General features: G+C 36.4%; 1 protein-coding gene across 7 annotated transcripts in view; it reads right to left on the bottom strand.

Moving 5' to 3' along the window:
* Positions 1-24326, bottom strand: part of LOC129579010 (homeobox protein homothorax) — a 311382-nt gene extending 287056 nt beyond the window's left edge. For 5 of the 7 annotated variants that reach the window (XM_055468468.1, XM_055468466.1, XM_055468465.1 and 2 more), the window contains exons 1-2: positions 22260-24325; positions 3757-4013 (exon numbers count right to left, since the gene is read on the bottom strand). In XM_055468468.1, the coding sequence (XP_055324443.1) occupies positions 3757-4013; positions 22260-22274 (272 nt within the window). In that variant the 5' untranslated portion in view covers positions 22275-24325. Of the gene's footprint in view, positions 1-3756; positions 4014-22259 lie in introns of all 7 variants that reach the window. The other 2 variants (XM_055468462.1, XM_055468463.1) reach the window with 1 other exon arrangement.
* Between the last annotated feature and the right edge of the window lie 230 nt (positions 24327-24556).

The raw sequence follows: 24556 nt of genomic DNA, 5'->3' as shown, positions 1-24556 counted from the left end.
TGATGTGGAATTTCAAGTGACCATCGAAATAACCATTAGCTGAAAATTGCTGTGTTTATGTCACATGCGGTGCATAAACATTGCGAATGAACATGCGATAATTTGTCGTGTGTTTTATCGGTTTTGCTGCAACTCTAATCCGGCTTGTTTGTCAGATTTGTCTGTTTGTCCGGTATGAAATTTTCCCATTCAGATTCATGTGGCAAAGTTTATTGTTGAATGAATTTTGCCCTTTGTGCTTTTGTATAAATCTGCAGAAGGGCGATAAATCATCTATTTGCTTCTGTTTGAATTGCTTTTTTGCATTTGCTGAAATGAAATTGTCATTTCCTATCATAAATTTATTCCACATCGCTTTAAGCGTATTGTCATTTCTTGACCCGATAAAGATTTACTGAAACGGTTTCGCAAGTGAACGAACACGACAAACCGAATTGAATGCTACGGAGGGGTTGATGTTTTGCAAAGCATTTGAATATCAGAGATTATTGGGGATGATATGATGGCTTTGACGATGAATTCCTTTTGCGCGCCACACCGCCAAGAATCCGCTCTGGCACAATTTCGTTCCATTGTCAGCAAATTCGACTTGGGTGCACCACCTCATTTCCATATCATTCTGTATTTGAATGTGAACGCGCGTGTGTGTGTGTGTGTGTTGCGCACGAATCAACGATGAAATACAACATGTTTACAACGATTTATTTTATTTTTGGGTTTAATGATACGACAACGACAAGCGACTGTGTGACTACGAATGCCAATCCAAATGCGACTGCGAGAGAGCAAGAGAGAAAGAGTCAAAGGCATTCCTCGCTCCCTTTCTCATACACACACAAACTCTTTTTTCTGTTTCTTTTCCTTTCATTTCCGTTTCAATTGTTATAATTCAATATAAATCGCTCCATTCCAACCATTTTATTTCCGTATATAATCCTGAGAAAGTCTTATTTTCTGTAACATTTCTGTTCATATTCCTTTTGTAAGTATTTAGTACTTTGTGTGTGCGATTTGAACAATTGAAAATTTAGCACACGAAACGCAGGACTGGTAAAAACGCAACGGATAATGGCAGCAGCAAGAGCATTTATTTAACCATATAACTCATTCAGCGGGAAACGCACAATGTAACACATTCGACAGATGTTTTCGGAGTAAATGCCTATTGCTATGTTGTGCTGTGCTATGCCGTGTCGTGCTGCACCAATGGCAACAAAAGAGCAACAGAACAAAATGGAATAAATACAAACAGAGCAAACATGTGAAAAATGTGTGCTCGAACTTGGAAGGAACAAACTGCGTTCGAAAAGAAACACACATTTTCGCCTCAATAGTTGAGCCACCAAAAAGGGAAACGTACATTTCGAATAGTTAGTTGTGGCTCTGTTTTGCCATTTGCTTAGCTGATTCTATCTTGAACGGAGATCTTTTTTTTTTCCAAATATTAAAACGTATTGCTAGCGATTAATATGAGTCCTTTTGCTTTCATTGAGTCATATCCGAATGGCGAGTATTTTCTTTTTCTGTTCGATTTTCACAACAAGAAGAAAAGAAATGCTGACAACAAAGTTTACCCAACTACTTAGCCAAATCGATCACCCTGCTCAATTTAATTACATTTGAATTTGTTAGGCGAAGGAACGTGGATGGAAGATCCCGAACGCAAAATGGTTTGGCCAAGAGAGAAACGAAAAATGAAACGAAATGATAAACATCGAATGTAAGATAAAGCGATCTGAAAAAGAAATATTGCGCTCACGTATGCAATTAGCTAATAGGTTAAATATCGTCATCAGCAGTCGAGCAGACAAACATCAAGCCATCAGAAGTGTGTACGCGCGGAACGCAGACAACCGGAATCGCTGCATATGCTCACATTATATGGCACTGCCCAATTCTCATCGTCGTCGCACTATTATTATTATAAATGTTTCGTTCTTTTTTTTTCGGCACATTCACGATTATTACATATTAATTTTACAATTTTTGCTTTCATCTGTTCGGTTTGTGGCTTCCCTCGGTTCTTCGTTTTTTCGAGTGCATTCTGTGACAGTTTCGATTGTGATGTTTGTGACATTGTTATTGTTAATATCGTTAACTACCTCTTACATATGTAATTTGGTTGCAGTTTGCTGCGGCTCAATGTATTACTGTGGTGTGGCCTAAAATAGGCGATGTCAATCGAACGTCAAAAGAGCAACTGACCGGCAAAATGACACGTAATTCAATCACCTTTTTCAAAACACTCGAAAATGTGCGCCTGTCGATTTTGAAGTGAGTGGTATCGGTTGGCGTTTGTTTTAAAAGAAAATTGACAGTTCATAATTTTTCGATTTATTCAAAAACTATTTGGTGTTCACCTTCTTATACAATGTTCTTTTATGGATGGAAAAGGTGCACGAGCAATCGGATCGAATTAAAAATGAATGTGCGAATGGGCCCAAGCAACATCAAACCAACAAAAAAAAAAACGAGGGAAACAATAGAAATAAAAACATTAAGAACATTAAGAGAGAGAGAGAGAGAGAGAGAGAGAGAGGCAAGGTATTGCTAGTTAATGAAATTCTCACAACTTGCACTGTTATTATGTATTTTGTACTTTTTACCGCTTATTGCCTTTAACCTTTTCGGGGGTTATTTTCTATTTTGTTGTGAGTTCGATGCGCATTGCTTGACCAAACGTCAACGATCCTTCGTTTAATTCTAGTTGCTAATGAATTGAATTTGATTGAAAGCAATTTTCGGTTGTTTTCACCTTTAATTCGTGTGGCTCAAACCACACGACGGCTTACACGTTTGATTGGATGCTTTTTGCGGTTTTGTGTGTACAGCTCGGTGAATAGACTATTCAATCGCAAAATGTGTAAGCCTATAATTATTATGTATTTGGTTGTAAATTAAGCATGTGCATTTTTAAGCAGGAAATTAATCTTGAGCCGAAACGAATTTTTTTTTTCTTCGACAAAGATTTGCGCCTGGTTGTGTCGATTTGATTTTTCAAATGATGTTTCAAGAACGTTGGGAATGCGAAAAAAAAACGTTTATCACGTTTACAATATGCGATTATTACATCGTATTTTCTTGATCGTAACCACCATTATTCCTTTTGATGTTTTAGGCGCTCTTGTGTTTGATTTATTACAAAATTTCATCGTTATTCTTGTTTGTTGATGCCCGTTTTCCTTCTTCTTCTCCTCCTCCACTCCTCTACAATGCTCAAATCGTTCGGTTCTCATGCTGGATGGTGAATTATATTTTATATATGTGTGTATAGTATGTCCGTTACATTGTTGTTTAGTTCTCATTCCATTGGCATTATTGAAGTGTGCGTCAAATACCCCTTTTAACTGCTGTTTGTCAGTTTCGCATTCAGACAAAATGTCTAGAATCGTCATTTGCGGAGCATTTTCATTTTAAAAACACCAATTTTAAGGTTCCTCTCGCATCATTTTCTTTGCATTTACTTCGCGAATATTTTTATTGCGTTCGGTTTTTTTCAACATTGTAAATTTTATAGACAGCTTTATTTACCGGCTAACCGGGTGTGGAAAAATATTTTTATGGACCGCTTACGAGAATCATTCTGCACATCAGCCATGAAGAACAATGATTGTTATTGTTGTTGTTGTTCTTTAAGGCAATCACAATTTGGCGGTGTTTGGAGTTTGATTGATACATATTGCCATGAAATATCAAAGCCAACCAACAATCACACACACCGAAATGTGAAAAGATAGTGTGAATAGTTCGACTTACCCATAGATTGCATCTTTATCACGTTTATCAGCTATTGTGCCCATTGGATTTGCAACTGGCGACACATGACTAGGCGTACCACCGTGTCCAGTGTGATATCCGTGCATTCCAACCGATGGGGCCGATGCATGGCTCATATGAGGTGAGTGGTGTGATGGTAATCCTTGTAGAGCTGGTGGTCTATGGCCAGCATGTGGATCGTACATAGCTGCTGCTGCTGCTCCTGAATTCATGTAGCCGTGCAGGCCATCGTCATACTGCAATGGAAAAAATAAAGAAGAAAAACATTTTAATCAACATTGGCTTTGCACTAAGTATAATTCTCGTGATTACATAATGGCTAGTGCATTCTTCAAGTCACTTGTCAATATTTGCAAGTGTAATTAAGTTTCGATTGAGGCGGTGAATGAAAAAAAGAGGCGAAAACAAACAAGTACTCATCGAAAAACACCTATGAAATCAATTATGCATTCGCACAATTATATCGGTGAATACTAACTGCCAGAGAGACACTCATGTTTCAAAATCTAATTAAGTCATAAGCGCAATGAATTGTGGCGATAATCTCAAGTGGAATGCGCGTTTGCCCATCGAGGAATATGTATTCCACTTCCATATATTATTACTTTTAAAATACGATACGTTACTTTATGACGGCTCGATCCAGTGATGTTTGCTCGTGCATGTGCAAGTGCGTTTGCAAAGAAAAAAAGAAAAGTGAGAGAAAAAACACACAGAGAGAAACCACAACGGCAACGAATGCGCCAAGTTGTATGCGAAAGCATGCACTTCAATGCCGCTTGGACGTCCGCAAACGATGAAAATTATATAGAGAGAGATAGACAGAGAGGTTCAATGAGAAATTGCTTAGCATTCTTGCTTTTTATTTTCTTTGAGTCTTCAAGTGACTTTCAAAGCGTGAACAAAAGAAAGCCACTCTTCAAAAAACTTCAAACGCGCACGGGAACCTAATCTATATTGTGTACGCATATTCAAACGTAAACGGTTTAAAGAAAATTTCATAAAAAAAAATGTACAAGTGGACTGTTTTGGCCCCATCTATTTACCACGCTAAACCGTGTTCACTGTGCACAGTATTATAAATAAATTAGCAATTGTAATTTCATTTTATTTTTCATTTAATCTCAACGAATAAGACAGCGAGAGGGAGAGAGATAGAGAGAAATGAAATATCCAAATTTCGGAATGCACATAGCGCGCAGAGAACAATATAAAGCCATCAGTGTAGATACCAACAAAGAGACGCGTCCCAAATTTTTTTTGATGTTATCTGCATGAACATACTAAATGTATTAATTCATTTTTTGTCCATTTACTAACTTCCATCAACTAAATAATCCATCATCTGCTTTGGTTCTCGGAATTCTCTTGTTGATTCTTTTCGTTTTTTTTTTTTGTTATCGTTAGTGCCTTTTGAAAATAGTTCATGCCAAAAATTCAACGAGCGTTAAGCGCAGACGAGCAAGAGCTCAACTTTTATTTTATTGATATGACGGGAAGAACATGAGCAAATCACAGAATTTCAGAAGAACCATTAACATTTATTAATTTGCACACGGTCGTTTTTTTCGATGTTGAATTGTTAAATGACATAATGAACGAGAATTTTATATGGAAAACGATCGTTTGTACGGGCTAATGTTGTGTGTGTGTGTGTGTGGTGTGATGGTAAACGAAATTATTTAAAAAATGTAAATTCTTTGCACAATAGATTTTATTCGAAGTTAGCTGTGTGGTTTTCTTTTCTTGGTTCAGCTCTTTTCATCCATTTCAATTCATATTTTGTGTTGTTGTTGTTTTGCATTTGGGTTATTGTTGAGCTGTTCAGCTTGCGAATGAAAGATGGGCAAATTTTTGGCTTTCAAAATTTAACCGTGGGTGATTTCCTGTTTCGGATTCAAATAGAATTTCAAGAAAATTCCCATTCGCATCTCTAGTTTCGTTTGTATTGCTCATTTTCCTTCTTGCGCTGATATTTTCGGTTCAAACGAAAGAGAAAAACAGAACGTAAGAGATAAAACAAAACAAAAACACGGCAGCAACAATGGAAGGCAAAAAAAAAACAATTAAAAGGTTTTGCGTTAATGGTTCGTTGACGAAGATCATGAAAAAGAGCTGATTTCGATTTATTGGCGCGTAAAATGAGAAACGTAACAAATGAACTAATAACGAAAAAAAAAAACAGGGAAGGCAGAAAAGAAAAAACCTGGGCATTCAACTAGCAAACACGATATAAAACCGTGCCACAATAATTCAATGGCGAAAACAATTCAATTAGCCATTTTTTTCAGCTCATTCTTTCTTCGTCCGACCGAATGCATGTGCCATGGTATCGCTGTGCTGTGTCGATTACAATTTATGGCAAAAGAGAAATACCCGTATGTCTGTGTGGTGGATAAAACTGAATACGGTTAATAATGGTGGAGTTCAACGGAAAGGGTTTCAATTTGCACGTATAAATGCCACCTTTATGGGTCAATTTCCGTGCTATTGACATTGCTGACCAGTCTCTTCTTGGTTCTGATAATATGCATGCGTAATACAATGTCAGTAAAAATATGTTCAAGCAAAGAGCATTTTTTTTTGCAAAACTCAGTTTCAGTTCGGCCGCTCCCAAAAACGCAAAAAGAGGGAAGTGAATGTATTATTTTTTTTCATTTCAACAGCTATTGCTTCTTCGGCGCACTCTCAGCACCCGTGTTGCTCTCCATTCGTTGCAAATTTTATTCGTTGCATCGAACGGAAACAAGTAATTAGACATTTTCAATGCGTGTGTTCTGTTTGTTTTCGACATTGTCGGTCTCGATGGTACGCAAAATATCGTTTTCATACGTAATTATTTCCCCTTTTTTTGTCTGCACTTCAAGACATTTCAGACATTTCGTGCAATGAAATATTCACGCACTTCTTTTCGAATGCTTGCGTTCATGATGGAAAAACAATGGCCACTGCCCACGAATATTTCGTATAATCACATTAGATTCAACCGAGATCCAGAATTTATCTATTGTTTTGGCATTCACTCTTTCTCAGCAAAAATAAAAATCGGCCGGTTTGTTTATTCAATTGTACTGAATTAATATATATGTGGCTCGTTTTAATTGCGTTTAAGCCGCAGCCGAATTGAAATGCGAGGTTTATCGTAATTATTTTCCAAGGAAATTGTTCCCACCATTCTTCGGTTTTCGGCTGTGTTGATTGCTGTAAATAAAGTATCGAATTTTATGAAAACCATGAAAACAGATTGCCAACCATTTCAACCACTCTCTTCATCCTCTTTCTCTCATCCCAAATGCGATATCATCGGAATTGATATTTTGAGCTATGATTACACACAGCAACCGAACGAGGCATAGTATTGGCGTGTTTGGCTTTGGCTGAAGAGTTCGCGGCTTTCATGAAGCAGTCAGTACATCTGTGAGATTGCGTGTATCGACAGTCTCGCCGGTAAATGTTTGTAAATAAGATGATTATTTTCTACTTCTGCCGTTATTACAGCTCGGTTGGCTGTTGCCACTACCGTTTTTATTCTCGTTGCACCATTCGAGTGCAATGTGCGCAAATATGTATGTTTTGAGGACTGCAAAGGTGCGGTATTTTCTGTTCTTTTTCTCTTTCTCTTTCTGTCTCCTCTCATTCTTCGAGCAGAAAAGATGCAAAACAATAATTATGTGTCGATGGCATCTTGCAATTGAAAACCCACAACCGAACATATGCGATTGACACAAACAGCGGGCCGGATTGCGAAATACTCGAAAATAAATTTTGCAAAAATTGTGCGATCTTCGTGCACAAAAATGTCATTTCAGAAATTTTATCGATAAAATTTTTAGTGTTCTAATTTTGGGCATCACATCATAATTTGGTGTCCGACATTTCGAGCCGATGATTGCATTTTTTGCCTTCATGCCTGACACATGACGTTATAGAGTTGTTCTCTCTGGCTTGAACCAACACATGGAAAAACGAAATGAAATAGATGTGCAATGTGCATACTGTATAGTGCATTGAATCGAAACCACGTTGGAATGTTATCTTCTCTGGCTCTGTGTATTGCAAACAAACGACCGAAAATGTTCAGGAACCTGGACATGAATAACCCGGAACCATCAAATCAAGACTACAAATCTCATTCTTCAGTTGGATGAATTATCGACGCACAATGATATTTAGCCGCGCCGTAACTGAATGATTCGCAAGATGACTTTGCGCGATACTATAAAAGGATTGTGAAAAAGCGGGAGATGGAAAGTGATATTTGTGTATCAGTTTGTGTTGTTTCGTGGCCAAATGGAAGGAAGAAGAATTTAAAGTAAAATGTTGTGCTCAGCAAACGATCAACATTATTATTCATTTTTCTTTGAAAAGAAAAAAATGTTTTTCTCACTCTCTCTCTCTCTCTCTCTCTCTTATTCGCTTCGTTGTATCACATTTTTCATGTGCAATGCCTCTTCGTTCACAAAATGAACAACAACAAAACAGAGAAGTAAATGATAATATCTGTTTTGTAAATAAAAAACGAAACCATGTTTTTTCTTTTCTTTGGCAAGCGTAGTTCTTTTCATTTCAAATCTCTTGAATTTTGTCGATTTTTTTTGTCAGCTTTGTCCATTTTTTTGTCGGTTGGCTTCGGATTTAATGCACATGTGTGTGCCCGTTTTTATCATTCATTCCCATTTTTCGTGTGTGTCATTTGCTTATTTTCAATATCCCGTAAGTCAAAGAGATACTAAATATTTTTTCGACATCCTCCGAATTTAAGAAAGTCGATGAAGAAAAAAAAACAACAAAGATTGAACGAGAAAAAAAGCATAAAACATTATATATATACGCTGGGTAAGCATTGCTCACTCTCACACATATACACACCGAAATCGAAACACCGACTGTGTCTCACATTTGTTCTAAAATACTTTTATTTTTAACTAATTTTTTTCGGTTACTTTTGGTGAAAAGATAAATTCAATCTAGATGGGAATGGGATTAACAATAACAAGACGACGAAACTACGATTTCAACTTGGAGGATCCAAAAGGCGAAGCATATGAACGAAGAGAGAAAAAAAAACTGAAGAACATCATCGCATACGAGCATCGAAAAACCGAATGAGCGCAACAAAACGAAGAAAAAAGAGCTTGAGAAATCAGAAACTAATAACGTAAGTCCGAATGGTTCGGGATATCGGTGTGAGTGCGAGACTGGCTGAATCAAAGTCAAAAACGTAAAGCAGAAACGACACAGGTCATTTCGTATCAAGTGCAGGTTATTTTCAACATTTTTCTGTCAATATGTGCTGCATACGTGTCTCTGCTATATAAGTTTCTATATACACATGTGTATATACATTTATAAATGTCTTTTGAAATCTGCTCAGCCTGCTGTCTTTTCGTCAACAACAAAGAATTTGTGTCTTTTTCACGATATTTCGCTTTTTTTTCCCCGACGAAGTTTTCATGCGAGGTGAGCGTACGCTCGCTCGCTAGCCCGCGCGCACGCTCGCGCTCTTTCATATTTTCTTACGCCTTTAGCTCTTTTTTTAAAAATTGTGATTGCGGCCGCTTTTGCTCTTGCTTTGCACCGTGTTTCCCAACGGGTCCAACGGTGATAATTAGTTTAACACAAAGCCAACGATTGAAAGCTATGTATTAAAAATGCGAGAGACTAGCCGAAACAATGCAAGAGGACAAAGAGAAAAAACAATTGATGGTTGATATGAAAGCAAATGCTCGATCGAATTGAAACGTAATCAATTCACGACTGCCTTTAGCCGTTTCCTTCTCAACGCTTCACACTGGCATAGACGGCCATACATACATCACAGAATTGCACACAAACAGTAGAAGCAGAAGAAAAAACCGATTCAAGATCTTCGTGCTAATTCATCAAAATGCGACTGGTTCAAGAGATATGCTTTTTTTTCTCACTGCGTTCGCTTTTGTCGTTCCCAATTTGTTTCTGCTCAGGCTGAGCTATAGTCATTTAATACGTTTCATCGAGCATTTTTTACTTTGCAAAACCACAATTGCATTAGTGATTCGCTCAATAAACCATCAATGCGAATAATGCCCATAAATGTGTGAATGTTTTCCGTCGATGACTTTTATTTTAAAGCACAAAAAGGCAAACAAATACATGCATACAAACACACAAACATAGCATCCAATAGTGGTATCGGTTCAAATGTGAAATAACAGAAACAATAAAAATTAATTGTTCGACTGAATCTTTATTATTATTCATTTCACCTCGCAACGATAACAGGATATTTTGTTGAAGCTCTCCGCTCATCAAATTTGATTCCATTTTGGCAAGGTAGAGTGAAAAAAGCAGAAGATAAATAGATAACAAATGAAAAGCTGAAATGGTGCAGCCGAATTAAAATCGAAATCGACTCGGCCAGAATCAATAAAATAGATTCGCATTCGAATTATTTATACATATTTTAACGTAATTTCATGTTTCAAGTGCATTTTGCACGTGTGGAACCAACATTTTCAAAGGGGGAAAAAAGAGAACGAACCACGTCTGTGTGCATCACAAATTCAATATGTGATCGCTTGGATATGTTTTATTTATTAGCTCGACCGTGTATGCAACAGAGGTGAATATGTTGAAGGCAGGATTTAAAATCAAACGATATGAATTTTGTAAATTCAATTTTGTGTGTTTGTGTGTGTGTGTATGTCATTTGAAGAAATCATTTGGATTTCAATCTTTGAAGCAAATATCATGTATCAGCAGTTAATAAATGCGGTTGTTATTGAATTAAAATCAAAGAGGAGAATGTGCGCCTTGTGTGTGTTGTAACAAAATCAGTTGATTCATATTGTGTTTTCTAAATAAATGTTGCGTCCATTGTGGCGCATTCGTCGGGTCAATGTAAATTTGTCGCTGATTTAATGTCATATTCGTTTTTGGTGCATCGATCAAAATAATATATCTTTGTTTCCATGAGAGATGCTCATTGGCTTCTTACTCTTGAATTTATCCGATCATTTCACAATGTTGTGTCAGGCTGTATGGCATCTGGTAGAACTAAATTCCGATATAAATGTCTTCTCTCACTCTACATCTACCTCTACCTCTATATCTAGTGCTAACAAAATAACAGCTACAGCTTGAAACTGCGCAAAATTTGAATTAAAACCAAATACACATTCGACAAATGACATTTCGAGTAACACCTCGTTTTTACGTTTGTTTTCTCGTACTCGTCTTGTGAGTGTGCATTATTTTATGTAAATAAAATAATTGGTAATAAAAAAAAAGAACACGACATTACAAGAACAAACAAACAAAATCAAAACGACAGCAAACGCAATGGAAATAAACAACAAAAACTAAAACACAAACACACACACACAAAATGGAAGAAAAAAAATCATAATAATAATATGGTTGAATATGGCTCCCATTCGCACGTCCACACTCATTAAAATGTTTATTTGTCTGTGCTTTCCTTTTCTGACATGGAACGCAATCAGTGAAAAAAGTCAACTGATTGAAATCAAATCTAATCGAATCGAAGCGAAGCAAAGCACATCGAAACACAAACAGTGCACGATCTTACTTAGTATTACATCTGGGCAATCACTTTATTCGCTCTCTCTCTCTCTCTCTCTCTCTCTGGCTTTCTCGAAAACTGTGGCGTGAGATTCAAGTAAATCAGCAATATTTTCGATCATCGCAGCGAATGCGAATGCGAATGCAATTTATGCATATTACCTACGTTCATAACACCGAGATATCGATATCGATGCAGAAAAATTCAACATACACACACATTACATATTTTTGTCACGATTTTTCGTTTCTTGTTCTCTGTGCTTTGTTTTTTGTTTTAGTTTTACGGTTTTTTTTCCTTCTTTCATAGGCATACGTATGTACAGTACACCAATATCCACGCTTTGAATCCGAAAAAGCACTGAAATACTGTACACACACTGAAGCACCCAAGGAGCGACAGAGAAGTCAGAAGAAAAAAAGTGTAATATTGGAATCGGCATAGAAAACAAAACAAGGTATGCGCTCGTACAACACATTGAGAATGGTGCTACAAAGACCTTGAATAAATTTAGTTGGCAATTTTTACGATGCATATTGAAATTGATACATGAAATTATTTATTACATAACAACACACTCATTTCATTTGAATACACTTTTCCAATTTTGTTTGTTTATTTGCATGGTAATGTGTGAGTGTGTGTGTGTGTGTGTGTGCGCGCGCGTTTTTTCTTCTCTGTTTGCTTGTTTGCTGACCAAACTGGTCTCCTGCAAGTATATTTTGCCATTTCAATTCTTAATGGAGTTGCGTGCAGCGTGATTCTCTTCCGATCTTTCGAGAAGCCACTTGCAGTATGGCCGGTTTCGATAGGGGGAAAATAGTTTGGTTTCAAAGTTTGAACATCATTGTTCTGCCGTTTTCGACGAGAAGCTGAAAGTTCAAAATGGATGGTTGCGTTCACGTGACTCTGCTGAAATGCTATTCAGCGTCTTTCATATGGCAAACGTGTGGCAATTATTGAACGGTGCTATGGATTTTTGGTGACTCTGGTGCGTATGCACATCCATTTACATTTGGTATCGCTTTTTTTTATGTGTATCTGGAGTAAATGTGCCGAAAAAAATCGCATGCGTTTGTTTTTAGACTGCCAAAAAAGGCCATCAATCAATTTCAGCCATTTTGATTCTGAAGTGTGTGTATATACTTTCCTTTCGCTATTTTTTTTCCTCATACGGCCAATGCTTTAGCCAATGTTTGATGTTTCAGTCGCTCGAAAAATGTATGTGTGCTCGCATACTTTCGAGCCATCCGATTGTTTGATCGTGTCACATTTTTATTTACTTCACACATCGAACCTTCTTTTTCAGGGTATTTTGCACAACACGCACGCACACATACACACGAGTCAACATCCACACGCCTGGAATGGAATCGCTAGCTTTCAAGCGATTTGTCACAGTTATAACCATTTAACCGGTGATGCATTGCAAATGGGAAACGGTAAGTTGGTCCCGAAAAAAAGACAACACGACCGAGAGCAATGAAGAAAGGCTTTATGAGGTGTGAGACTGAAATGAAAATCAGCAACTGCCCAGCAGCTAGCGAAAACAAAGATAAAAGTTTTGAGCATTCTGGTAGTGGCATTTATCGTCTGCATCACCGCTTCGGTTTCGTTCGGCTCGGTTGTATTTGAATCGCATGAAAACGCAATTTGCCATTGAAATCCCAAAATTGTCAAGCACTGGCATTGTCAGTGTTACCACCATATTATGTCATTATATTTGGACTTGCGAATGTAGAGCATTTATAATACCGAATAGAACATAAAAATGGTGTCTGTTTAAAAATAAATGCATGGATATTCATTTTTCGAATCGAATATTGGCCATGTTCAGCGATCGATAAATTGAATCTTCTTCTTTTTCATATACATATAATATGCGCTGCGAACTTGGTTCATAAATTCACACATGAATCTGAATAGCGAATTAGTTTTGGAGAGTTTCAGTTCAGTTCGGTTCGTTTAGTGCTGTTGTGTCCGTATGCTTGATTCAGAGCGAATGTATCGCGCCGCCTTACGCTCCACTGTATTAGACAGCACGAAAGCGTTTAATGAAAATGTTTAATACTATCACTGGTATGTTTGAATGAATGTGGCCTGTGGGCTTTTGTCACAAGTAAAAATGTGCGCATATAAACCCGAAACACGCATCTGAATGAATGGAAAAAAGGAGTATAAGAATGCAAGCAAAATCGAGACTTTGGTGGTGCTACAACACATCAGAACCGTATTTGCATATAGAATCGTCGAAAAAAAAAATGTGTGTCTGTTTTTTTTCTACCAAAAATTGCTGTTATTCTCGCATGATGTTGCATTTGAACGCCCGTAAACGCGGGCCCGTAAACGCAACGTAAATATTTTAAAAACCAGTAAATAAAAGCAAACAACAAGCTATGGCGATGGTGTGTACAGCGTTCAGCTGTTTGTTATTTATTGAATTGTTTTATGTTGCTGGGGAATTTATATGCTTCGCTTATGTTCGTAAATGTAGTTGAAAACTAAACGAGAGAAAACACTGCGTGTATATTATTGCAACATTTTAATAAATTGTACATACAAACACACACACACACACACGGTATGGAAACGGATAATATTGACAATGTATTCTTAACTATTTCATGCCTTTGGTTCAGTTTCTCGTGTGCCCCGTTTCATTTTATTTTTTTTATCATTTAATTTTCGTCAATTTCGCGCCACTCTCATCGTTATTGTTGTGACTGTCGTCAAACTATCAATGAAATTCGTTTAATAAACGGTTCGTCCCTATTATTTGTGTCGATAAACAAATTTTCGCTAGACAAGTTCAGCGAATGGGAAAAAAAAATACGAAACCAGAATAAAATAAACTGATTTCCTTCTCTCTCTCTCTCTCTCTCTCTCTCTCTCTCTCTCTCTCTCTCTCTCTCTCTCTCTTTTTGCCCATGGATAGTTCGGAACCACTCCTGTCGATGTTCATCGCAAAACTCAAGTGCTCGACTAGTAGAATTGGCAGCGCATTATGTGAAAATCGCACAATTTGATGCATCCGGTCGTATATTTTCGAAACGAAGTTATTGCTTCTGCTTCTGCTTGAAAGAATATTTTCCGGCATTTTTGCGTTCAAATTGTCTATAATCGTTGGCGAATCGAAGAATTTCGACATATTGCAACCTCGCATTCTGACTGCCTTTTTCGTTGATCAACAATAACTATATTAGCAACAATCAAATAAAAATCATTTTACTGCCATATTTTCAACAAAATCTCTCTATCCATCTCTCAAGCCGGCGCAAGAATTTCTGCATTTTGTTGTGTGTGGCGTTGTACATTTTATTTCTGCTGTTTCCCTTTTTCGAAATGTGTATGGTATATTGTCGACAATTGATTTGACTGAATGGCGGAAGAACCATCTACACATTCGAAAACACCACAATGTTTGGGCGAATAAGCAAATCACGGCATTCACAAGAACTTATTTCGAACCGATCACAAACAGAACACTTAAGACTTTTTATACTCCCTTGCTTCGATATCACAATACCTACCGAAGAGGATTTTATAGGCTCTTTTCCTCTTCGTATTTCTTACTTATTTTTTTTTCTCTTTTCTGTTTTTTTTTTGCCCTTTTGTTATTATTTTGATTTTATGTTACTTCACATACGACCAATGGATGGGCCATTTTGTGAATGTTGTGATTGTGAATAAAGGAAAACATTTAAGAAAAGTGATAAAAAAAAATACGTATGAACTTATTGCAAAAAGGCAGAGACATAACGGAAAATAAAGAAACATTATTTTTATTGTGCATGGCTGAGAAAATGAGAGCGATCTTATTCGCTGCAATTTTTTTTCTTCAAGTCAATAAACCAAAAGAAAGAGCAAAACCAATGACAAAAACATTTCAGAAATCAATCGGTTTGCGATGAATCGGTTTTAAATCGTAAAAAATGAAGATGATTCTTTTTAAACATCTTCTATTGATATGAACTGTAACGATTTGCATTTCTATGTTTTTGAAATGTGATTGTTTGGCTAGAAATTCTACGAATTGGATGTTCGATTCTTTTTGTGCTTTTCATTTTTTTTTTTTTGTCAAATAATGACTTCGATGCGATCTCATCACAAACACAGCAGATGCAACTTAGAAGGAAAAAAAATTGAATTTTATTCGGGCAATTTTTGGATGAACATCGGTAGGATAAAGGTGACCGTTTTGAGTGCTTGATTCTTCTTTTTTTTATGAAACCATCGAAACATTCAAATTGCCACTGCCAAATTGGACTGTCATTGAAAATTCGAATCGAGATTAAGAGAATCGGTTGAGTTTGGTAAATATAAACTTGCCCAAACGACACCTTCTGAAAACAAAACAAAACAAAACAGAAATGAAAAAAAAAATACCCGATAAAATTTTCGGAATCGAATTTTGGGACAATAACTCTTTTCTACGTCTCAGACGGATTTGCATTAGTGTTTTGTATGGCCAAGGTTTTCGTATGGCTTTTTCCATTGAAAAATATTTAGTGATCGTTATGCGTATTTATCCGAATCTTTGGGTTAAATGCTCCTACGGCATTAACTGCAGCGTTCCAGAATCACAACATAATGAAAGAGAGAAAGAGAATGAACGAGCAATGGCACATGACGACGCACTTCAAACAGAACAATAGCATTTTGACATTTCTGTACTCTCTCGTTCTCTTTCTCATCCTTATGCACACACACACACACCAAGGAGGTTCGCCAGAAAAACAATATAAGTATGGAAATGAAATGTTCATTTTACCTCTTTGGTTCTACTTTTTGTTCTTTGTCCGTGTACAAATTTAATAATATTTGAGAAATAACAGAAAATAGTAGAAATCAATCTTTTGTTCTTGGCCTTTCAAACAGATAGACACACAGAACGGAGAGAGAGAAAGAGAGGCAGAATGGTCTTTATGAAAATTAAATTAACTTTTTTGATGTCTTTGAGCGATTTTGCTCTCGCCATTGAATGAATAAATTATTTTTAGGTCTGAAAACACATTTCAATTTTCAATCTTGTTTTTTTTTCCCTCTCCTTTGATTTGTTCTTTTTTTTCACATTTTATCTAAACAAATGAAAAAAAAGGAAGTTAAGAAAAAGAGAATAAAGTACTAAATTATTTTCTACTTGAAGCATTTCAGTGCAAAAAAGGGGTTTCAATAGAAACCAGACAAATAACGACAGACAAAGAAAAAACGAATAATTTTTTAAATAAAATATTTTTCCAGGTTATTTTGCAAGGAAAACCGGGCATGCAAAACGAAAACAATTGGAGTGCTTCTTCTATTGAATCATTGAGTCGCCGTGCTCCCGCTGTCAACACGTTTTGTTGATTGCGATGCATGCCGACGGTAAGCTGTGCGCGATGTCCCAGTGCATTATAACTCATCATACACGTTGTTCGTTTTCATTATTCAAACATGTTATCACAAAAGATAAAAAAAAACTCATGATAATTAAAACAATGGCTGTGTGTTACCCTAAAAACAACTATAAAATTTAGTGTAGAATATAAAAGAGAGTATAAAACCGAATCGAACTTAGCGCAACACAACGAATTGCTCACTTTTCAGTTGCTTGCAACAATTCAACAGCGTTGTTGACACATCTAATTAGGCATAATCAACAGCCCAGCAAAAGTTTGAAGTAAAATACACACACACATATGAGAAGAAAGATGAAAAGTTTAGATTTTTGATTTGGCACTCTGCGCGCATGTAGTTTTTCAATGAATGTGATCTACGAGCCAGCGCAATCGGCTGGTTTTGCCTTTTCACTTCGTACGGCTACGATCTACACATTTTATATCACGAACAACGAATTTTATTTGTTTGTTGAAGTTCAACTGCATGACTTTATAATAGCAAACATACACACACAGCACGCTCTCTGTCTCTCGAAACAATGCATGTTTTGTTAACACTCTGATTTTAGATAGCAATCAAATCAAATTCATATGCACAATAAATGAATAGCAGAGAGTACGATCACAATTGATGCAAGCGCGGCGCGAGCAAGCTTCGCTTCGTTTTGTTTCTCTGTTTTTTTCTCGCCTTTTCGTTTATACTGGATGAGGACAAAACTTGATCAAAATTGGTGAAATTAACAATTGAGTTAGGTGTAATGTTTTAGTGTTTTCATTGTTGTTGAGTCTTCTTTTGTCTCTAGCTCAGCCACACATTTCAAAAGGTGCAAATAGTTATGAATGAAATCGAATGTAATCGCAAGGTGAATCTTTGTCGCTCTTTCTCTCTCTCTCTCTCTCTCTCTCTCTCTCTCTCTCTCTCTCTCTCTGAAAACACCTAAAATTTTAAAGCAGGTTGGATTGTTTCATGTCGTTGCTTATTTATATGACATCATAAATACATTTTATTCGAATCGTTAGTGAGTATATTCAAAAGCGCTGATGATACATTGCAATAGAATCGAAACGTAAAATCCCTTGATTTGTTCTATGCTTGCCACACTTTTGTATGTGTACGACTAATTTTTTTTTTGTGAATATTTGCGTCATGAGCAACGAGATAAAAGTAGTGTGGTATTGTCATAGTGTTTGTGGCTTGAAGAAGAGACAAAAAATCGTATAATAAAATGCGAAATATTAAAAATCGTTAAGCTTAATTGAAATATTGTGTCGACAATCGACGCTATTAACTACACATTAAATCCATTTGATGACATTTTTCATTTTATCTATTCACAATACCGGAATAATTATCGGATTTTCACCATCATTTGAGAATTTCCAAACGGTTTGAAGACCACTTCCGCAAAAATACTAGTTTTAAAATGGATATTTGGGCATTTTCGATTTCCAGGCACATTGCGATCTCGGCTGGATACTTCGCAGGTTGCCGAAATTTCAAACACGCACACACAAATATACACTCAACATTTCGAATAGTAGAATGAAATTTTAAAATTGCAATGCATTGATGATATGGGCATAAATACAATAGAAATTTCGTGTATTAGTTGCATTTTGTTTTGCCCTCATTTGGTTGAATTTGACATAAATCGAGCACAATGCAGCCACGAACACACAAATAATTCATTCAGATTGTGGACATGTAGTCGGCACCACACACAGCAATAATAATCACATTTAATTTTCGTTTGGAACAAATCATAGGAGTAACAATTATGATTGTTATTAGTTTTGTATGCGTTGGACGGCGTGTGAGTGAAATGCTGAATAGGTGTCGGGAAGCGCGTCAATAATGTGACAAACGTTTGGCCAGAGCGCGTGTACGTGTATGTGTACGAATACGAGTTCGAGAGAGATGACGAGCGATTGTGTGCGTTGCTCTATGACTGGCATAATTTTTGACAATGACTATTTTATGCCGTTGGACATAACGCATTTGTTTGTTTGGAGGAGTGCAAGTTGAAGTTGGACCGAACTGTTCAAAATGTCCAAACTGAGACAAACTGTGAGGGAGAGAGAGAGAGAGAGAGAGGAGGAACAAGAACGAGAGAAAGCGTCCACATTATCCACGGCGAAATGTGTAAATGTGTGGATTTTTCGTTTGCGGTGCGGCCATTATGATTGTTTATCGTATGAGCTGATATAAATGATGTTAGAGAGACAGAGATATTGAGAAATTATGATGATGACAATAATTACGGATGTATGGTGCTAATGGTCATTGCCATACTGATGAGATGGTGAACGGATACATCAGTTTTTTTTTTCTATTATTGCTGTTGCTGTTGATGTTATTGTTGTTTTCGAATCATGCGGTTCAATTCGTTTTTGCTCTAAATGCCCAACGAAAACAATGCGACTGAAAATTGTCGTCGTTACTGATGCTTCAAAGTTTGGGGATTGTAATTTTGCGTGAACAATTCGTCTATTTCCTGATTCCAACCATTTTCATTTTCCATTTCACTCTTGGATTGCCCTCTCTTAATTGCCCATTTGCCGCAAAATGTATGTATTCGACGTCAAAAACTATTTCAGTCGGCATTTTTCAGCGGATTAACCGTGTGGCTTCAATCTTCTTTCATTAAAAAGTAAATGAATGAAAGGAATGCGTATGTGTGGGGATTTTCAGCAATCAAGACCAACTAATGTCAAATGTGAACAAAGCATAGACACCAAGAATTTTCGGTTGACTAAGTATTTTGGAATTAATATCGGCTTCTCTGTTTCTTCAGCGTTCGTTGTTGGTCTTTGATTTACGTTGTCAACGAATGATTCGTTTTCTCTCTCTCTCTCTCTCTCTCTCTCTCTCTCTCTCTCTATCTATCTATCTTAACTCTTCAAATCGATGACATTCCTTTAATTACTCAGATTCGAACGTGTGTATGTGTTATGCGAAATCGTCAGAACTCTGATGAAAATGTCAGATTGATTCTATGATGCCGCACGGTATATTGTTGCTCACCATAAAGAAACAAATTATTTTAGCTATTTAAGCGATCCAAAATATTATAAAAATTTTCACGGCAATTGGAAATAAATGACGGACCTTATCCAGCATATAGACTCAAGTTGACTCATTACGATTCAATTGTTTTTTTTTTCTTTGCAAACGATTGACTTTTTCATTTTCCAAGTTTAGATCAACCGTTTTTTTTCTTATTATTTCGTGCCAAAAATAATACAATAAACTGAGTTCTTTTTGTTCAAAGCGACGTCACTTTAAACACCATATAAAAAAACAGAAAACAAATGCATTTTGGGAAATGTCATTCTAATTAATTCAAATGATTTTGTTGAATTTGTGCATGGCACGCGTGATGCCGACTCAGTTTGTTTGTTTTTCGAAAGTGATTCAAACGAATTAAGATTCTAAGCGAATTTCGTTATAAACTTAAAATGCCGTCGTGCCACGCGCGCTAATTGTGTTGAATCTTGTGCCTCTCGGTATTTTCTTCTTCCACTCTTGTTCATAATCTAGTGATTTTCTGTTATTTTCCGTGATAAAACCAAATTCGCGGTAAAACCGTTAAGTGGTGAAACGTTCATTAAACGATATCTAAATTTTTGTGCGCTGAGTTTGTCATTTGCAAGCGGAAAAATATGGACAAATTCATTTGGGCAATCGGTCAATGCAATCAGCGATATTCAGATTAATCGAACGCAGAAAATAAAATGCAGAAAAGCAAAGAAAAAAAAAAGAAGAGAAACAGGTACTCATTCTGAACTATGAATTTTCCATTTGTGTTTTTTTTTTCCATTGCTTTCATCGAATTTTTGTTGGCGACAAAATTATTTAAATTTATTAATGAGATTACAGTCAATAAGGTTGTCGACTACAATTCGAGACATTTTTTTGTCCGATTATACTCTGGAGACGGATTATGGCACCGGCCGGTTGATTAGTGGCGCGCACAAAAATGAAAATACGTTTTGGTTGGTTTGCCATCGTATTTGATTCGTTTGTTCGACATTCCCATTAGTATTAATAACATTTTTATCTGGTATGTCGCGCGACTTTTACCATTTTGTTAAGATCATCGAATGATCAAAACAACACAGCCGCAGTGAAAAATATATCGATAATAATTAATATTTTCCTCTCAAAATCGACACAAAGTCAGACAGAAAGAAAAGACCGGAGACAACAACAAAAATAAATGTGCCTACCACGACAGATTCACAGATGTCGATGATTTTTCTTCTTCTTTCGGTGAAATAATAATAGACTGGAAATTGATTCGAATCGCTTGATATAGTATTTATTATGACCATAGAAAGATACATAATTTTGCACCGGAATCAAAATTATGGTGAATAGACGAATTTAAGTGTTATTTTTCATTTTCTCGGTTATCGACAACAAAATCGTGATTCCGTCCTGTCCATGTGTCTTCATTTGACTTGTATTTTTTTTTATATATCAGTCTGAATGATTTTATGAATAATGGCCGGGTTAACAATGAAATTTGCATTATAAGTTATCATTTGCTGTGTTAATCAAGCACCTTAAAAAGTTGCAATGTATATTTTCAGTTTTTTTTTTCTTTTCATACGGCGCGCACATTTGGCTGCAGCTGTTAGTATTTCATTTGCCGGCGCAGCAACGAAGAACAAAAACTATCAAAGCAAAAAAAAAAAACATAAGCAATATTTTTGATACGAATGGATTAGGTATGGATTTTGTGCGATGCCAACCTCGCCTATGACAGTTTCGGGTTGAGCATATTCACACATTTGGTTTTTCCATTTGATCCATTTGAAGTAATGAAAAAATGTAATGAATGAAAAATATAATAAGAGGCTCGGGACAGAACCAACAAAAAAAGGAAATTAACGGAATCATAGAAAATATCCTAATTTAGAATGGAGTTCTATTCACACGAATCCACAATAACATACGCACCAGGGACAGGTACGGCTGAAGCGAACCAAACCAAGTTCATTTGCACCGTAAATGAATATATGGTAATTATGATTAATTACATGAAACGAAAACAAATTAATATGTTTACGGGCAAAAAATGTGGCCAAATGATGCGCGTGAACTAAAGACATCAAAAATCATTGGAACTACCAAAAAAAAAAGAACAAAAATTATTATGTGGCACGATGTAAATAGCACTTCATCGCGCATTGTCGTCGGTATAGTTTATCTTTGCACATACACACGCATAAATAATCACGCACAAACACACTTCAGTTTCTTGTTCCTTCACACTTTTAATATTATCATCGACATGATTTCCTTATTTCTTTAGCGCATTCACAGGCACAACAAACAAACCAAAAATGGACAAGAACAGGAACCGAAAATGAAAAATCAGAACGTTTTAACTTCTTTTTTTTTTCAAACATAAGACTGGTAACCAAATTTAATTTGTTTCACTGTATGTACGCGAATGCAAATCGAATGACGGGAATGATAAACGAAACAAAAAGCCAAAACACAAATAATTTTAATAAGAAATGGAACCTACCCTAGGCTGAGCCATCAATGCTCTGGGAGCGGCTTCAAACTCAATTTGTGCCACTTTCTAGTTTGTGATTACTCACACGACAACTAAATGTTCTTTTTAGTGCTTCAAATGTCCGGAACTTTATGATATTCGTTCTGTCGTATTACTTGTCGGCTATTTCACGATTAGATGCTTATTTAAAAACTTTGTCTACTCGACACTCCAAAACTTGAACACATAAACAGAATTCGATGATCTCTTTTCCTTTAATATTATCTCTTTTTTTTTGGTTGTGACAATAATAATTTACAGAAATTCTTTTAGAGGTTTTCGAAAGTCCACACGCGCGCGAGATCTTGTTCAATTATGTATTGTTATTGTTACTGTGGTTGAATATACGTGTAAATTAAACGTTTCTTGAAATGAGACCAATCACAATTTCACACATAAACTTTTATGCTCACTTTCCGGATACAGCGCTGAACTGTGCTGCGGGTTCATTTGTTTTGCGTTTTTTTTTCTTGCTCGTATGTTTATGTAGTTATACTTCTTTAAGCTGCTATATTCCGCCCCAAAAAGAGTCTTAACTGCGGTATAGTTGTATACTGGTTGTATAAATAATTAGAATTTTTCTGCTAAAATATCTTACTTAATCGTAAACAAAATTGTTTGGATTTTGTTATAAATTATTGAGCAAATCGTATAATTTTGTTTTCGGCTATCAAAGATTGATTCGTATACATTGGATTTCAATCGATTCGGTTTGGGTTTGAAAAATGTTCACATGGGTTTCGATTTATTTGTCAATCGGGTTTGTTATTTTTTTGGTATACAATTGTAGTGTTGTGATAAGTACGTGGTTAAGTTGGGCGCTTTGCTCATTTATCAGTTCATTTGGTTTATATTGGACCGCGGTTCGCGATAAAACTGCACATTGACTATGAAACCAAATGTGCGAAATATGCAGAATATGAACGAATCGGACTGTGTTATCTGTTGGTATTGGTGGATGCGTTTTTGGTGTTACCAAAACGTTGATGCACAAAATTTTCGCACAAATCTTAACACACTGTAACACGGTCAATCGGATAAATTGACCAAATATCGTCTGTCTTTGGTGTCTTTTGTAACTAGCACTTGCACAATAATCACTTTTGATGTTCCACAGTGGTCGTCGATCGTTCGTTCTTGTTTTTTCCCTTTTTTGTTTTCTTTCGTTCAGTAAATCTTAGTTCATTTATTTGTTTTGTTAATGAGGCGATCGCTTCGCTCCCGAATCGTACTCAATGCTAACTTGACATTTGCAAATGGACTTGCTAGTGCTGCGACGAATTTAATTGCACATTGAGTTGGCGCGCTTAAATGATGAAACGGTTACTGCTTTATGCATTTTTTTGCTTCGTGCGTTTTATTGTTACTCTTCCCCTTGTCGCAATCAATGAAATGTTTGTGGCGCTTTTCCTCTTCGTTACTTGAATTTCTCTGCATCAACCGACTTTTTGTTCGTAGTATCGTTTTATATATTTATTTTTTTCTGTTCAACTCGTAGCACTTTTTTAACACTTTTTTTTGGGGAGGTTTTGAATACAGAAATGAAAACTCAAATAAATAAAATAAACGCTGTTGGCATACAGTCGCCACTTGTTTCACCCAGAATCAAATATCGACAAGTATAAAAAATTAATCAAACAACTAGCGCCACGATGAACGGCTATCGTCCATCGAATGCAGTACCGCGATGTGTCCAAAAACAAAACGAAAACAAAAAAATTGCAGCTTTTGAGAATTTCCTAAATAATTGTTGCTGTTGCTGCCGCTGCTGTTGATGTTGTTGTTGTTTTGAATGTTGCAACTCTCGTCGATGGTTTTTTTTTTAATTCGCTGATGCCTCAGCGAATCGTTCACGTTTATTTTCGTATACAATGATAATAGTGCAGCAAAAAACCGGAGTGTTATATCGAATTTGAAAATTTCAGATAATTTAGTTGATATAGTAGGAAAAATTGTATATATGAGTTTTGAAAAACGGAGCGACGTCGCATACACGTCGTACGCGTTTCGAAGGCAAATACACACTGACTTGTCAATCATAAACGAGCTAGCAACAACTGGCGGGGGCAAGATTCCGATGACTGATGGAATTGCACACGCCTTTTAGGCCGTTCCCATAAGCTCTTCATCATCATTGTGATCATTGTTGCGCGCTTACGCTTCCACACGTTCGTTGCTCCGTTCGAACGTGTAGAGAGCAGTCGTCGGCAACGATGATGCGCGAGTGTGCGAGAGTGTGTACGGATGTACGACTGTGCGAGTATTCG

This window comes from Sitodiplosis mosellana, unplaced genomic scaffold (assembly GCF_009176505.1).
Source record: "Sitodiplosis mosellana isolate CC-2019 unplaced genomic scaffold, AAFC_SMos_1.0 Smas_scaffold_6226, whole genome shotgun sequence".
Lineage (NCBI taxonomy): Eukaryota > Metazoa > Arthropoda > Insecta > Diptera > Cecidomyiidae > Sitodiplosis > Sitodiplosis mosellana.
The sequence above is the reverse complement of the archived record's forward strand: the minus strand, read 5'-3'. Positions and strand labels throughout refer to the sequence as shown.